Source organism: Tenrec ecaudatus, chromosome 9 (assembly GCF_050624435.1).
Source record: "Tenrec ecaudatus isolate mTenEca1 chromosome 9, mTenEca1.hap1, whole genome shotgun sequence".
Lineage (NCBI taxonomy): Eukaryota > Metazoa > Chordata > Mammalia > Afrosoricida > Tenrecidae > Tenrec > Tenrec ecaudatus.
Genome location: NC_134538.1, coordinates 72585054 through 72601228, shown reverse-complemented (window position 1 = coordinate 72601228; position 16175 = coordinate 72585054). Strand labels below are relative to the sequence as shown.

Sequence of the window (16175 nt, the reverse complement as noted above, 5' to 3'; positions counted from 1 at the left end):
ATACCCTTTAGGGAAGTCATTTAAGCTTCTTCTCCCCTCTGCCCCGCTCCTTATCTGCAAACGAAAGGCGTGTACTATATGGTCTATTAGGAAGAAAGCAAAATATTTTAAGATTTGGAAAAATGAGTTGTTTTTTTTTGTTTTTTTCATGATTAGTACCGTGTATTTCCATGATTTAAAATCACTGTGCCGATAAAGGAATAAATAGTTAAAATATGCGTACCGCTTTTTCCATGAAGTCAAATTCAGGAGCACAGGTATATATCAAGGTATCAAAATCTGTATATCTTAAAATTCTGGCTGCTATAAGGTCACTCAGGCGAATCTGGAATAAAAAAAGAGTAAAATTGAATTAAAAGTATACAAATAGTCAGTCATGACTGATTTTGAATTGATAACAGTCTTCTCAGCAAATTAGTCTAAAATACATGGATGTCCCTTAAAGAAAACAAACAAAAAATATAGTTAACCTAATGTGTTATGTGTTGAACTGTGAAAGCTGAAAAGCAAAGAGGAATACAAATGTTCAGCAGGTAAAACCTTGATTCAAAGTGTTTTACAGAGACAAATTATGTTATGACATGTTGGGTGATTATTTCTTGTTATTTCTGTCAGCGGCTGTCAAAGCTGTTCGGACTCGTACGTAGCAGCCCTGCCGGATTCTGCACCACCCTCACAATGGTGGTGTGGAAGTCACTGGGTCAATCCATCTCATTGAGTCTTTTCTCTGACCCTCTGCTCTTCCAGAGATGGGTCTCTCTTGGTAACACATCCACAGTACATGAGCTGAAGTCTCACCATTCTCACTTCTAAAGAATATTCTGGCTTTCCTTCTTCCAAGACGGTTTGTTCATTCTTCTGTCAATCCACGGGGTTTTCACTTATTCATGCCTTCCCTTGACTATCAAGGACAACTTAGAACTGACTTTATGTTTTCAAATGTAGTCATGATAACTAAGACTGACTTAACTGCACACTTATAAATTCAAGTCTTTTTTGTTGCTGTCACATAGAGAAGGTCACGTAGAGGATCAAGGATGTGTACGCGTGCATTTCTTTCTTTTAAGATTTGTAAAGAGCTGATCAATAGAGTGGAGCCAGACAAGAAACAAAAGCACAGACCAAGTTAATAGGTATATAAATTACTCGGGAGACCTAAATAAAGTTTATCATAAAATGTCTACCTTATGACATAAAAAGTTAAGATCAATAAAAAGGGAAGGAAGAAAAGAAATGCCAGACATCAAACAGCAACAAATAAATCCAATAAACCACTATGCAAAACTAGCAACAAACGGAAAATTAGTGCTTCTATTTGGAAATTTTATTAAACATGACCATATATGCAAGTGGATAAATGGTTGTACTTGCCCTTTTAAAGAGCAAGTTCTATAAATCTCTTACTAAAGTTATATTCAGCGTAAGAAAGGCGCCCTAAAATCTGATAGTACTATACAAGGTAAATGTATCATATATTTCTGATCCATAAATGGATTAGCTAGGCAGGAACTTGCTATGCAATGAGTTCCTCTTCTATGTGGCCTTTCTGGATTTGGGTTTATAGTTTTTCCAGAATGACTGATGAGGCTACAATCGTAAAAGAGATTGCTTAGCTGAGTATGCATATAGCATGTGTAAAACTACCCAATATGACGAAGGAAACTTGTGGGAATTGGTATACACATTGATTACAGATTACTGAGGGAATTGGGCATTTCCTGGTCCTACCACTAGGACCATGCCTGGAAATGTTCAAGTGGTAGGCTTACTGTGATAGGTTTTGTTTCAGCTTGACTGGCCTCGGATTCTCAGTAGTTTGGCAGTTGAGGCCTCTCTCGTGATGCGACCCAGCATAATATACTCTGCTGTGAGCAGTCCAACCGCTGTAGGAAGGATAGAGTGGATTGCTAGCCCCTTAGCCAGGTCACAGTGCAGATGCAATTGGAAAGAGGTTTCTTCAGGGTTTTGACTTGCTCCTATTAAAGCAGATTCTGTGGGAAGGCTTGTCTTTCCTTTAGCCTGAATCCTGCATCTGTTTCATCAACCTCAGGTTCTCTGACTTGAGTCAAAGGCCTACCATATTGCCTGCTGACCTTAGATAGTCACAAGCCTGACTTGCATACCTTGCATTCATTCGCTTCTGTCTTTCCCTGCCTGTGGTTTTCCAGCTTCCTGGCTCATCAGTCTTAGCAACTACACGCTGAGTCAAGAAAAGCCACAGGCTTGAGCAATATTGTACTGATCCACTTCTACAACTGTGTGAGCATGTTTCTTGGTATAAATATCCTCCTTTATAAACATATCTACGTGTCACTAGTTCTGGTTCTCCAGAGAACCAATCAAACACACATAAAGGCCAGTCCCAAAGAGGCCTGAGGAGGGATCTCACTACCATCAAGAAGAACCTGAATGCAGGGCATCCTTCAGAGCCAGGTAGGTCCCTGCACTGAGAGATACCTGGACCCCAAAGAGAGAGCTACAACACTAAAGAAAGTGAGAATTGGCAGCAAACACAGGGCAGCTCAGTGAATGGTGGCAGCAATAGGAATGATGGAGCCTATAGAACTGGCAGATGCCTGTGGGGGGCTCATGAGTAAGGGAGTGCTGAGTGTCTTCTGTTCGGGGCTTGGTGGTAGAGTTGGGTGCCTCTGGGAACTTAGTGGTGGAGCTAACGAGCTGTAACAAGTGTCCAAACACAACAAAGGTCAGAAAAGGCCCGCCAGCAGGCAAAATCAAGTCAAGGACCCACTAGCAGCCATGACCAGAAGTTCAAAGTTTTTTTTGATTGTGTATCCTGGTTTGCCTTGGATAAATCTGCTACAAAAAGATTTCTTTAAAGGGTTAAAAGTAGAGTTGTCACTTTGAAGACTAGAGTGCATTTGACTATGGTATTTTCAATGGCCTCATGTACGTGTCAAAGCTGAGCAATGAGTAAGGAAGATCAAAGAATTGATGCCTTTGAATGAAGGTGTTGACAAAGAATGTCAGATAGATCACAGATCACCAGAAGAGTGAACAAATCTGTCCCTAATTGTACCAGCAATCTCCAGGGAAATCTAGGCTTTTATTGTTAGGCACCTTTTAGTTCTTACAGGCTCTAGGCATTAACCAATTCCAAAACCACATCCACATCTTAGGTATTTGTTGAGATAGCACCCCACTTGCTAGTCCCAAATCCCATCTTGTAAATCTCATTCTGCTATCAAAGAAACATCATGAATGGTGAGTGTTAATGAAGCAGAAATTAAGCGGACATCAAATAAGGGGCACCAGCTGTAGGCGAGGGTTTGCTTTGTTTGCCCTCTGTGGCAGAGAGTCTGTCTTCTCCAGCTTCTTCCTATGTTCCTTGGTGCCCATGTGGTACTTACACACACCCTACACAAATTCTGCTTTATTAATTTATTAAAGAAAACACATTGCCAAGTAGAATATTTACCAGAGTGAGAGGAGCATGCTGGTTAATGTTAGGTGTTCACCTGGGCAGGCTATGGTTCTCAATGGGTTGGCAAGCATTATGCACCACCTTCCTAAGAAAGGAAGATGGTGGCCGAAAAGAAGAAGAAAAGTCTCTGCAGTCGATCAACTCTAGGCTTTAACTCATTAGAAAAGTGGAAGATATATGCTGGGCTCTGAGCAGACTCTGAGGATGCTCTGACAAGGGAAAGCAGAACTGGTCATCCTTGCCAATAACAGCGTGACCTTGAGGAAATCCAAAACAGAGTAACACACCACGTTGCCAAAACTGCTGTCCATCACGACAGTGGCCAGGATACCAAATTTGGCACAGCCTGTGGAAGACTACCGAGCATGTAAATGGATCCTGGTGATTCTGATACCATTAGAATCATACCAGAGCAGACAGACTAGTGAAAAATAAATGCTGCAATATTTTTCTTTAATCAAACTGGTCAGAGCTTGTTTATATAGAGAAAAGGGGAAATAAATAAGTAGATAGACCTAGATGGAGGAAATGTTGAAATATAATACATTCACATATTTATATTTTGGTTTAATAAATGTTTCTTTGATTTTTGGCAGCAATACATCTTGTCTACCCTCATATAAAATGAAGAGATTAATACATACTTGTCGGAACTTTTATGTTTTAACTAGAAAGTACTTACATGGTCTGAGACGCCTAAGATTTTAGATGTCAAAAATTTCAAAATAATTGTTCCAAACCACCAAATACAACCTTGGATGACCTATAAAATTAATGAAACAGACAGAAATTAGATACCTGAATTGTAAATTACCAAGTAAGAATATTCAATCATATCTGTACATTGCAGATTATTCTAATCATGCAAGATATCTTAGTAGTGAGGTATTAAAAGAGATGAAAATTTTGTTCTAGAAAATTTTGCTTAAAGGAAAGAAACTGGAACTGGTGACACTGTATAAAACATTTAACAACAGAGGAATTCTACATGTCCTAAAACTAAAGAAATTCCTTAAAAGATATTTTTCAATTTCTGCTGAGAGGAGTTATATGTTTGTTTTCAAATGCTATTTTTTAGCTAAATATCTATGACTCCTGTGGAAACATAATTTTATGTGACCTTCTTGTAGAAAGAAAATTTGAAAATGTAAGGATTCCTTTAAAAGAGAAACCATGTACTAAATCATATATAAGTATTTCTGATTGTTATTTGTTTGTTTTGGGGTAGCCTTGACATAAAAATTAACAAATTGTGACTTTCTGGGCAGCCTGAAGAAAATTACAGTAGCTAAAACCAAAATCTCTAAACAGATCTTCCCCAAAAATGATACAGAACAACATGTAGAATACAGCCACGTACACAGAAAGCAAAAAGAACAAACTTCAATCACTTGTAATTTAAAAAATGAACACCAAACATAGCAATTATATTTTAAGTTCCTAACCTATGCCTTTGCAGAGAGACATAGGAGTCCCACATCGATATGAAAGAGAGAAAAAGGGAAGTGTAGGGCCAATAACAGAGTTAAAATCACCTCATAATGAGAAGGTCTGCCTTTTATGGGAAAAGAGCACTGTAAATTGTACGCAGGATAAAAAGTATTGATTTAAGAAAAAGTATTACTTCTGGGAGACAGAACGATAACAAGGAAGGGAGAGGGATCCTTTGATGAGAGGAGGATTAATGAAATAATAATCAAGATGGAGAAAATTAATATCCTACAAGACAAATACATATATGCATATTTATCAGAAGGCAATCACCCCTTTCATCACACAAGGTTGTCAATTAACAAAAAATATACATATATATTGAATTTTGATTCACTTACAAAGGAGGTTGCCCTTGGGCAAATGCAAAATAATTAGTACATTGGTGCATGATAATTATGCATGTAGCATATAAGAAATATGCTGCACCTGATCTTAGACAAAAGGCCAAGAAGCGATTACAAGAAATATGTTTAACGTATATTGGACTGATAACCAAGAGTTCTTAGTTCAAAGCCACCAGCTGCTCTGCAGAAGAAAGACAAGGCTGTTTGCGCCTATAAAGACTCGTAGAACTACAATGAATTGGAATTGCCTCAATGCCAATGAGTTTGGAGATATATATATATATATAGATAGATAGATAGATAGATAGAGATATAGATATCTTTTACATGAAGATTTGGAAGAAAGACAGGGCTTTCTACAGTCAGTGGAAAATACGGTCTTGGTGGTAGAAACATAGCTGGAAATCGCTTGACAGAATTTTGCAAGACCATTCATAGGAAATATCTTTTTTCAGTAACACAAAAGGGATTATACACATGGTCTTTTCCAGATGAAATACAAAGAAATCAAATGACTACATTTGTGGGAAGTGATGATTGAGAAGCTCATTGCCAACAGCTAAAACCAGGCCAGGGACCAACTGTGGGACAGATCATCAATTACTCATGTAAGTTCAGGATGAGGCTGAAGAAAAGTAAAACAAGTCGATGAGAGCCAAAATATGACCTTGAATATGTCCCACCTGAATTTCAAGAACATCCTAGAACAGCTTGATGCATTAAACAATAACGACAGGACCTGATAAGCTATGGGATGACATCAAGAATATCATACATGAAGAAAGCAAAAGGTCATTAAGAAGGCACAAAACAAAAAGAAAAGATCAAAGTGGCTGACAGAAGATGCTCAGAAACTTACTCTTCATTGTTGAGTAGCTGAGGCAAATGGAGGAAATTAAGAAGTTAAATTGAACAGAAAATTTCAATGGGCAGCTCACAAAGACACGGTCAATAGTATAATGTGCAAAGACCGAGAGTAAGAAAGCCAAAATGGAAAAAAAAAATGTACTCAGCATATCTTAAACTGAAAGAACTATAGAAAAAGTTCAAGCCTCAAGTAGCAATGTTGAAAGGTCCCATAGGCAAAATATTGAACGCAAGAATCATCCAAGGGAGATGCAAAGAATACAGAGTCACTGTACTAAAACAAACAAGTCAATATTCAGCCAGTTCAAGAGGCAGCATATGAGTAAGAACCACTGGTACTAAAGGAAGTAGCTCGAGCCACACTGAAAACATTAGCCAGAAACAAGGCTCTGAAATTGATGGAATTCCCATTGAAATGTTTCAACAAGGTGATGACCCACTGGAAGAACTCACTTGATTATGCCAAGAAATTTAGATGACAGGTACGTGGGCAATTGACTGGAAGAGATCCATTATCTGTGCCCATTCTAAAGAAAGGTGACCCAAAATAATGTAAAAATTATAGAACAATATAATTGCTATCATATGCAAGTAAAGATCATTCAAAAAGTATAGCATGGACCTGTCAGAGATTCAGGCCACACCACATTCATAAGATGTCATGGAATAAGGGATATCATTATTGATATTAAATGGCTCCTGGCTGAAAACATTACATGAAACATGTTTACTTGTGTTTTATTGACCATGCCAACACATTAGACTGTGAGGATCATGATAAGCTATGGATACCCTTGAGAAGAATGGGAATTCCAGAACATGACACTGTGCTTATGTGGAGCCTGTACATGGATCTAGGGGCAGTTATGCTACCAGAACAAGGGAATACTGTGTGGTGGTTTAAGATGAGGAAAGGTGTATGTCAGGGTTGTGTATATTCAAACTGTATGATCACAGAATCTAGATTATATGAAGGAAAATATATGGCATCAGGATTGGAAGGCTTATTAAAACCTGTGACATGCAAATGACAAACCTTGCTGAAAGTGAGGAGGATTTGTAGATCAAAGACAGAAACCCTTCTGTATGGATCACAACTCAATGTAAAGAAGACCAAAATCCTCACCACTGGATCATTAAGTAACATCATGATAAAAGGAGAAAAGACTGAATTTGTCAAGGATTTCATCTTGCTTGGATGCCTAATCAACATTCATGGAAGCAGCGGTCAAGAGATTGAGGGATACATTGCACTGGGTAAACCTGCTGCACAGGAAAGCAAAGATGTCACTTTGAGGACTAAGGTGTGCCTAACTTGACCCATGGTATTTGCAATCCCCTCATAAGCATGTGAAAGTTGGGACATTGACTAAAGAGACCAAAGAATAATTAATGTATTTGAATTATGTTGTTGGCAAATAATTATGAAGTACTATGGACTGCCAAAAGACAAACCTCGCTGTCTTGGAAGAAGTACCATGCGAATGCTCCTTGAAGGCAAAGATGGTGAGGCTTTGTCTCCAGTACTTTGGGCATGTTAGCAGGAGAGACCCCTCCTTGAAAAAGGTCATCACACTTGGCAAAGGGGAGGGACAGGGAAAAAGAGGAAGGCCCTGGATAAGATGAACTGGTATAATGGCGGCCCCAGGGGCTCAAACATAAGAACAATTCTGTGTGTGTGTGGCGCAGGAACAAATGGTGCTTCATTCTGTTGTACTCAGGGTTGGTCAGGAGAGACCAGTCTCTGGAGAAGGACGTCATCATGCTCGGTAGAGAGGCAGCAAAAAAGAGGAAGGTGCTCCGGGAAATGCGCTGACACAGTGGCTGCAGCAATGGGGAGCGCTGAGAAGCCGGCACAAGGCAGAAGGTTGCCATGGGTCAGAGCCGCCTCCATGGCACTACACAGCAGTCTCTGCTTAGGGAGCTGTGCTTACTTCCTCTGGGCCTTATTCTTGCAGTCCCCTTTGATGCTTTTCTGAGTTAGCTAGGACCTTTAGTAAAGTGTGAAATAGCATCATTATCTTGATCTAGGTTTTAAATGAAAATGACTTAGTACCTCATTGGTAAGAACAACGATTTTTTTTTTAAGTTACTATCACTTTTGAATGTTTACCCAGCTTGCGATAATATTCTAAAATCCAAGTTTGGGTTTTTTTCCCCCTTCAGTACCTTGGAAATGCTGTCCTATGATTTCCTCCTCCCTCTTTCCTTGCAGGTAAGAATTCTGTCAATCTGATTCAAATTAAGTTAACAGTAATATGCCTTTACTTTGAATACTGCAGTAAGTAAACACAGCTTTAGATTCTATTGAAAGGAACTTCATAGGGAATCTAATCTGTTTGGTCTCAAGTGCTTTGTTTAGTTTCTGTATTATAAATACTTATCTTTGTAAAAGGTATACACATACCTTTATATATTATTATTTAAAGAACATCTATGACCTAGAGAGGATAAATATTATCTTTCTTGAAACTTACCATGTTATGGTAAACACCATTAAAACTAAACTTTGACCATCATGAATGAGAATTTTTCTAAAGATTGCTACATCATAATTAATTTAAGAACATTAAAATGTTCAAATTCATGTTTTCAAATGCACTGACAGAAAATATTCATTATAACTTATATCATAGACATTAAAGAATTACCATATATATAATAAAACAAGTTTTTAAAGAAAAAAGTGTTAGGTCACAAGATATTTTTTAAATGCTTGCCTTCCATAAAAATATTATAAAAATCCAGAAAACCTGCTGGGCTTGTTGTTTATTTCTTAGCCTTTTTCTAGATGACTACTAGCATGATTGATTGCTCTCAGTCTCAAAAATCTAAAAATAAACTTAACATTGCTTATATTTCAACTTTCCACTCCTTTGATTTTTGTTGTTGTTGCTATTGCTTTAATACTCCTTTTAAAAGCTTAGTTAACTTTTATGTTTGCTCAAGGCTAACACTGAAAATGTTTAAGACAATGACTTTTCCTCTGGGCAGAGGTTCCTGGGAATACAGGTGGAATTCTCTAAATATCCATGAAAACGGTTTTATTGATTGTCATTTTCTGTATGTATTGTGTTAGTCTGTAACTGCCTATTTGATTTCGTTTTGAGTTGTTTTCAAAAGAGGACCTTTGAATTTTCAGGCCATTGTATTTTTAAAATATTGTCCAACTTGTCTGAAGTGAAAATATCAGACCCTGGAACAGTTATAAAATCTAACAATTCGCTACACAGATTTCGACATCTCTCCCACAGGTAGAGAATGCCTCCAGCAATGGTCACCCATTCCATTTGTTCGCCTGCATTCTAAGTAGAGACCTACCTCTTCCTCTTACCTTATTGCCAGTTATTTTATCTCAAAATATATTATGTAAATACATAACTCTTCAACATGGAAGTATTTTTAAGGCATACATAAAAGACTCAAGAAAAATAATGAATCTCATCTGTCTTATATGAAAAAGTCTAATTAGTTACAGTACTTGCTTATTAACATGCTTATTTTACCTGTAGATAAAAAGCATAAAACTAGAGATAATATGCACATCCATTTAGATGTTTGGGAAGAAGCCCAACAAATATTAGATAATGACTAAGTTGAGATAAGAAAGGTCTGGGAGAATGTTGTTTTAAGGATAAAAATATAGGATTCCAAACTGAAAGCAGAAGGAAAGAGATGGAAGAAAGATTTAGCAAAAGCAGGGGGAGAGAAAGTTGGGGTGAAAAAATAAAATCAGAGTTGTTTAGGAGAGAGTATGCTAAAAAAGAAAAACTCAAGGTGATTAGAGAAGAATTAAAGAGCAAAATAATTAAAAGTAAGAGAAGATCTGAAAGAACAATCAAAATAAATTAACTAGTTTCTTAAGAGGGGCTTATGGTCTTTGCTAAGGACTATTTCTTATTTAGATCAGTGGCTATCTAAATCACATTATATAAATTGTTACAGTTTTTAACGTATTATTTACATTCAGATTATATAAACATAAATTTGAAGAGATTGGCTTAAAATATTAAATCTTACCCAAAAGTTGAGTTCTGACGTTCCTAATCTTTGAATTTTATTTCTCTTTAGAATTATAGCCTAAAATTTAAATGACAGGAGATAAAATAAAATTAACACATATTTATAGGAATGGTCCATTCCCAAAATTCCATTGCTGCTTCCTCCCATCTTGGGTATCAGTCGCATTTGGACTTAACTTACTGGGTGTTCAAGCTGTGGGTGTGACACATTTCTTTGGGCTGACACTTAAGGGGTTGCTGTGGAGCAAAGCTGCTCCTTGAATTAAGTTAATCCCCCTGGTTTAATGTGCTCTCAAGAACTCCCAATGAGAGGCTGATGATGTGTTGTTGTGTTTGTGTATCTGTGCATGTACATTTGTTTTCCAGAAAAATCATGGACTAAAATAACACGAAAATCCTTCCTTCCTCTCCAAACTCCCAAATGAAATCATCTGAGATGATTTAAAACGCATATCTGAATTTATAAGAAAGAAAAACATCTTAAAGGGTAGAAACAAGAAAGTGACTTTAAGAAGAACCAAGGGAGAAAACAGCAAAGTATGTAGTTGGAGCTGAACTGCATGCATAAGTTGGGTCCTCAAAAACGCTACCTTCAGTGACTAGAAACACTCCACCTACCATCTCTAGAAATTTATAGGTGAGGGAAATAAATATATATCAATACTTATTTGTACAAAAAGGATGACTCAGAATACTAAAGAGACTGCTTACCTAAGGACATGGTAGAAAGACAAGTGGAGTGAAGAAGGGATTCCTATGAAGCCATGATCTACAGTTTTGGGTTGTAGCCCTTTCAGATCAAATCCTGGTATTGTAGGACTTCAGAACACACACAACCCATATTTAGTAAACAGCTAAACAAAGTCACCAAGGGCATTTGCAAACAGCAAGAAAGTTTATATGCAACAAGTTCAGATGAGTGTGGTACCAATTGTAATTGATTACAGATTGTCTCTGGATTTGTAAAATATTCCTTTAAAGGAGAGCACATTTTCTCAATATTTCTTATTCTATTTCTTATTCTTAGAAACATGGTAGTAATTCACACACCAAAAGGATAATAATATTAAATTAAGTAAGTTAGGGTGCCAAGAAAAAACATTTTCTAGCCAAGTTGGAGTATCATAAATCAGATTTACTGCCTTGTCCAACATAAGTTTAAAAAATTTTTAAAAGAAGCAGTTAAGTATAGAAAATGACAGACACTGGAGATTCTACAAAGAAGATGCAGCTCCCTAGGTGGCATGGATAAATTAGGAGAGCCCTGTGATTGCCCCAGCTTCCTCCTCTGAAAGGGTGGCGAGCGTAGTGGATAGAAGGAAGTAGAATAAATACAGAAATAAAAATACTGGGAAATATAATACACCAGTGAACCATAAGACAATTCCAACAGCCCAATATATGTGTCATTAGAAATCCTCAAAGTGTGGGGACAGAAAACTATTCAAAGAAATGACCAAGATATTTTCTACATTTTCAATAAAATTTACCAACTTTGGGATCCAATCATCTTTTTTTAAAAAAAATCATTTTATTGGGGACTCTTACAGTTCTTATAACAATCCGTATATCAATTGTATGAAACATATTTACACATATGTTGCCATCATTATTTTATAAACATTTACTTTCTATTTAAGCCCTTGGTATCAGCTTGTCTTTTTTCCAACTCCCACCACCGTGGCCCCTGGATAAATTATAAATTATTTTCATATTTTACACTGATTGCTGTCTCCCTTCCCCACGGTGTCTGTTGTTTGTCCCCCTGGGGATGTGTGCTGTGGATGTGTCTTTCATTGCGATTGGTGCCCCCTTCCACACCTCCTCTCCTCACCTTCCTCCTACGCGCCTGGTATCGCTACTCCCGTTTCTGTTCCTAAGGGGCTTAGCTAACCTGGATTTGTGTGTCGTGAGCTCTTATCTGTACCAGTGTACATGAGCCGGTTTAGCCCAAAGTGAGAGGCAGGACTGGGGTCATGATGGTGGGGGGTTCCACAAGGAACCAGAGGACAACTGTGTGTTTCACCGGTACTATACTGTGCCCTGGTTGATTCGCCCCCTCCTTGTGATCGTTCTGTGGGAGATGTGGGATCCAATGATATTAATCAATCCAAAATATAAAGAAAATTATAGGCCCATTATAACTAAACTGCTTACTATCACTTGTAAACAGAAAATTTTAAGAGTAGTCAAAAATTAGTTATGTTAAATCAGAGGGAAAATGATCAGGATGCCAGGAGATTTCTAACCTGAGGAGCGACAATGGAGCACTATCTTTATAAGACTGTAGGAAAAATTCCTTATCCAGAAAACATATCTTAAAAAAGAGACAAAATAAAAACTTCATGACTATATGATCCCCATGACCAGAGCTAATAAGGAAGTCCTCAGACAAGGGAAAAACCATAGGAAGTGTCAATCTGGCTCCTCCTTTTCACAAATGAAGGGAACTAGACACAGCAATGATAGAGTAAATGAATAAGACTTTTAAATATTTAAATATTTTCTATATCGACTACTTAGAAAAAACTTCTTGAGTGATTTGTGATATACATAAGAAAAATGTTTGACAATTGTGCCAAAAAATCTAAAGGAAAATGCAGCACATAGAAATACTGGGGATGCTGATAAGAAGTGCCTTGGAGGTAAACTACAGCAATAAATATGGTAAAAATAGTTTAAAATAAACTCACTATATATATATATATATATATATATATATATATATGAGTAAAATAAATTAAGGCCAAAATAAACAGAAGGAAATATTAAAAATAGGGCAGAAATGAATGCAACAGTAAAAAAAAAGGAGAGAGAGAGAAAGAGTAGAGTTAATCAATGAAACTAAAATCAAGTTACTCAGAACAGAAAACTCAGGAGTAAACATATCCACCTCCAGCCCACTGATCGTCAACAAAGTACCAAAATTTATCACATGGGCTAAAGAGAGCTTCTTCAACAAATGGTGTTAGATAAACTGGACCTGCACATGCAGAAGAATGAAGCAGGATCCATGTCTCCCCATGCACAAAACAAACTCAAGATGGACTAAAGACTTACATATAAATTCCAGAGCTATCAGGATCATCAATGAGAAAATTGGGATAAACTTATTCCTTATTTCAAGGAATAGACTATCAAGTATAACAAAGGAAGCACAAAAGCAGAAGGCAAACTAGATGAACTGAGGCCTACAAAATCAGATTCCTTAAGAATGTCAACAAAATTAACAAACATCTACTCAGACTAATCAGGGAAAAAATGTAAAAAGACACAAATTTCCAACATCAGGAAGAAGAGAGGTGGTATCGCCATAGTTTCTAGGGATATGTAAAAGATAGTAAGAATATCGTGACAAACTTTGTCACTAAATTTCACATCTTAAATACAATGCACAAATTGGTTCAAAGATAAAAACTACCTGTTTGCCTCACTGTAGAGACTGCAATCATGAAGACCCTGTGGGGCAGTTCTGCTTTATCACGTGGGATTGCTGTAAGTAAAGACTGGCTTTATGGTACCAGGTGGCAACCACAGTGCTGACTCCGTGTCACACCTCATTGTCTCCACGGCTGTTGAGTTTATTTCAACTCAGACTGACCCTGTAGAGCAGGGGAAGAGGATGGACTTCATAAGGTGTCCAAGGCTGCCGTCTTTATGGAAGCAGACTGCCACATCTTTCTCCTTCAGAGCTGCTAAAGGGTTTAAGCTACCAACCTTTTCACTAACAGCCAAATAGTTAACCACTCATGCTCCTCATGACATGCCACAATGACACACAAATCATCAATTTCAACTCCAATCAAGTAAGCCTAAAACACAGCACAACCTTGTGCCAGTCCCATACCAGACTCTGTATTGTGGCTGTGGGAAGCTGTTTCAGATTGCAGCATCAATTCTGCTTTGTGTTAAAATTCTACTCTGAGTAGATTAATCCATTCAGATTAATTTGTGTCTTACTATTTTTAGATCCTTTGGAGTGATGTAATAAGAGTTGATATGATGAATTATATTGTAATAGCTAATGGCTAGTTAAAATAAAAAATTATGATGTCGTTTATATACAGTGAAGTACTCCTTAAATACAAAATTCACTTCCAAAAAAAAGCTTACTTAAAAAACAGATAGCCCAAATAGGTTTATAGTTATATTAAAAATGTAGAACTTGTAGTTTAAAAAAATCCTACAAAGGAAGGACCAGATGGCTTCTCATGAAATCTACCTTTAGGGAAGAATAGTATCTATTGTACAGAATTTCATCCAGAAAATTTAAAGGGAAGGATATTCCATGACACTGGTGTTGTCACAGGAGCAAATGAACATGGAGAAGAGAGAGTGGGACAAATCCTGGCCCACCAAGCCCTGAGGATGAGATTCCTGCTCAAAGCAGCCAAAGCACAGACAGTACCATAGGGCTGGCCCCACTACGAGACAAAACTTCCTTCATTGACCCATAGCACTACGGGGACAACACTGGAGACACGGTGCGGGAACTGCACCCGATCTGATCCCACCACACTGAGGCGAAACACTAAGGGTGTGCAATAGAACAACAAGGGGTACAGAGCAATGAAGTTCCTAGAGAGTACCAAAACTAGACTCTGAAGGTAGGGTGAGGCACCCCATCAGACTGGAAAACACTCCTAAAGGTCAACAAACAGACTACGAACTATTTACAGCCTTTCGTGTGTGTGTGTGTGTGTGTGTGTGTGTGTGTGTGTGGTTGCTTTTCTTATTTTTCTTGTTGTGGTTGTTTTGTTGCCTTGTTTTGCTCTGTCTTGTTTTCTGTGCATATTATTATCTCTTCAGTTATCAGGCATCAAGAAACAAAAAGTCATATCATTGTAAATGAGGGGGAGTGCAAATTGGGGACCCAAAGCCCATTGGTAGGCAACTGGACTTCCCCTTACAGAAGGGTTGTGGGGAAGAGATGAGCCAGTCAGGGTGCGATGTAGCAAGATGAAATACACAACTTTCCTCTAATTCTTAAATGCTACCCACCCACCCACCCCCACTTATCATGATCTTAGTTCTACCTTACAAATTCAGCTAAACCAGAGAATGGATGTATACTGATACAGATAGGAACCGGAAACACAGGGAATCCAGGACAGATGATCCCTTCAAGACCAGTGGTGGGAGTGGCGATAAGAGAGTGGAAGGAAGGTAGGGTAGAAAAGGGGAACTGATTACTCCCTCAATGCAAGAACAATTTGTTCTGTTAAAATGGCATTCCATGATACTCACCTTCCCGACACGACTGTTGAAGACAAAATGGGTATATAAGCATATATGGTGAAGAAAGCTGATGGTGTGCCCAGCTATCAAGAGAGATAGCATCTGGGGTCTTAAAGGCTTGAAGGTAAACAAGCGGCCATCTAGCTCAGAAGCAACAAAGCCCACATCTAAGAAGCACACCAGCCTGTGTGACCGCGAGGTGTCGAAGTGATCAGGTGATCAAAGAACAAAAATTCGTATCATTGTAAATGAGGTGGAGTGCAGATTGGGGACCCAAAGCCCCTCTGTAGGCAACTGGATATTCCCTATAGAAGGGTACAGTGTAGCAACGATGAAACATACAACCTTCGTGTAGTTCTTAAATGCTTCCTCCCCCCCACTATCACGATCCCATTTCTACCTTACAAATCTGGCTAGACCAGAGGATATACACTGGTACAGGTAGGAACCAGAAACACAGGGAATCCAGGACAAATGATCCCTATAGGACCAGTGGTGAGAGTGGTGATAACAGAGGGTGGAGGGAAGGTGGGGTCGAAAGGGGGAACCGATTATAAGGATCTACATATAACCTCCTCCCTGGGGTACAGACAACAGAGAAGTGAGTGAAGGGAGACATCGGACAGTGTAAGATATGACAAAATAATAATAATTTATAAATGATCAAGGATGCATGAAGGAGGGGGTGGCGGAGAGGGAAGGGAAAAGGAGGAGCTGATACCAAGAGCTTTAAGTAGAAAGGAAATGTTTTGAGGATGATGAGGGCAA

The 16175-nt window shown here is 38.1% G+C and overlaps 1 protein-coding gene across 1 annotated transcript in view; it reads right to left on the bottom strand.

The window, feature by feature from the left end:
* Positions 1 to 16175, bottom strand: part of LOC142456400 (putative C-mannosyltransferase DPY19L2) — a 94526-nt gene that overhangs the window by 41137 nt on the left and 37214 nt on the right. The window contains exons 12-14 of the mRNA XM_075557550.1: positions 10168 to 10227; positions 4125 to 4205; positions 224 to 325 (exon numbers count right to left, since the gene is read on the bottom strand). Of these exons, the coding sequence (XP_075413665.1) occupies positions 224 to 325; positions 4125 to 4205; positions 10168 to 10227 (243 nt within the window). The remainder of the gene's footprint in view (positions 1 to 223; positions 326 to 4124; positions 4206 to 10167; positions 10228 to 16175) is intronic.